Source organism: Octodon degus, unplaced genomic scaffold (assembly GCF_000260255.1).
Source record: "Octodon degus isolate 3935 unplaced genomic scaffold, OctDeg1.0 scaffold00414, whole genome shotgun sequence".
In the NCBI taxonomy this organism is placed as follows: domain Eukaryota; kingdom Metazoa; phylum Chordata; class Mammalia; order Rodentia; family Octodontidae; genus Octodon; species Octodon degus.
This window is the reverse complement of record NW_004524990.1, coordinates 123,323-125,039: the sequence shown is the minus strand read 5'-3', so window position 1 is coordinate 125,039 and position 1,717 is coordinate 123,323. Positions and strand designations below refer to the sequence as shown.

Below are 1,717 nucleotides of genomic sequence, written 5' to 3'. Positions count from 1 at the left end.
CCTGCTCATCCTCCTGGACGCCCACCTCCACACACCCATGTACCTCCTGCTCAGCCAGCTCTCCCTCATGGACCTCATTTACGTCTGCACCACTGTGCCCAAGATGGCGTCCGGGTTTCTATCTGGGAACAAGTCCATCTCCTTCATTGGCTGTGGATTCCAGAGTTTCTTCTTCGTGACTTTAGCAGGTTCAGAAGGACTCATCCTGATGTCCATGGCCTATGACCGCTACGTGGCCATCTGCCTTCCTTTGCACTATCCCACCCTCATGAGCAGGAGAGTGTGTGTGCTGATGATCCTGGCATCTTGGTCGATGGGTGCTGTCAACTCCTGTGCCCACACAGTCTATGCCCTTCATATCCCTTACTGCAGGTCCAGGGCCATCAATCACTTCTTTTGCCATGTCCCGGCCATGCTGACTCTGGCCTGTAGGGACACTAGGGTCTATGAGTACACGGTGTTCATTAGCACCATCCTGTTCCTTGTGTTTCCTTTCCTAGGTATTCTGTTGTCCTACGGTCGGGTCCTTCTTGCTGTCTACCGCATGCGCTCCCAGGAGGGAAGGAAGAAGGCCTACTCCACCTGCAGCACCCACCTCACCGTGGTGACTTTCTACTATGCCCCGTTTGCCTACACTTACCTCCGCCCTAAGTCCCTTCAATCTCCAGCAGAGAACAAGGTCCTGGCTGTCTTCTACATCTTCCTCACCCCAATGCTGAACCCTGTGATCTACAGCCTGCGGAACAAGGAGGTGCTGGGGGCCCTGGGAAGAGTGAGGGGGAGAATCTGCTGTAAGAAAATATAGACACGGAGAATCTGCTCTGTGAAAACGTAGGCAGCTTGCGGCTCCGGGCTCCAGTCCACAGGTCTTGGTGCATGTTCATGCTGCAGTGTGCAGTCATTAAAGAGTTAGTTTGCACCTAAATCCAAAAATGTCTAAAAACTTAGAAGGTAAAATATCACTGTATGGAAAAATTGTCTGATAAATATGAATAAGTAAACGATCATTTTGTGATGCATTGTGTACCAATTTTGAGTGTGTATATTTTCTGCTAATCTGTTTTCAATAAGAATTATTTTAAATACAAAGTAAATTATACACTGGAGTTGAATGCTGGATATTAAATTATTTTCAACTTGTCAGATTTTTAAATTTGTTATTTTTGTATACTAACAGTAGAAAAATATGTTTTGAATGAGAAGATCTAATCACTTGCCATAATGTTTCATTTTCCAACTCATTATTTTATACCTCAAAATCTGCTTTGTTGCAGACACTTTTCACATGTTAGTAGAGGGACTTAGCAGACCTTACTAGAGATTCTGAAGTCCTTACTCTGGATAATGTTTAACACATTTTTGTTTCTTGTGATGGAAAGAACCCTAAAGGAGACACCAACAGGAAGCCTGGCATACTCCAAAGCTATCGAAGGTCAGGAGAACCTGCTCACAAGAGGCGCGGCTCTGTACTTCAGTCTAAGTGACAGGAAATGTGACACAAAGGCAGTTCTACCATTTTCCCCAAGCCCAAGACTGCTGAGGCCACCCCAGCAGGCAGGAGACAATGTCGGCCCAAGAAAGTTTGGCTTCATACTTGCTGCATCTTGTGTCTGTATGAAAATGTGTCACAGAAATGCGAAGTCCATGAACCAATTTTTTTTTTCACTGATTTTACTCCTTTGTCAGGCCCCTAATCAGGTCTGACTACGGCGTGGTG

At 46.0% G+C, this 1,717-nt stretch overlaps 1 protein-coding gene across 1 annotated transcript; it reads left to right on the top strand.

Annotated features, from left to right (window-relative positions):
* The first annotated feature begins 7 nt into the window (after positions 1-7).
* LOC101565104 (olfactory receptor 2L3-like) lies at positions 8-805 on the top strand. Its single transcript, XM_004648456.3, has one exon. It carries the CDS (start codon positions 38-40, stop codon positions 803-805), a length of 768 nt encoding a protein of 255 aa, XP_004648513.3. The 5' UTR covers positions 8-37.
* Positions 806-1,717: the final 912 nt, after the last annotated feature.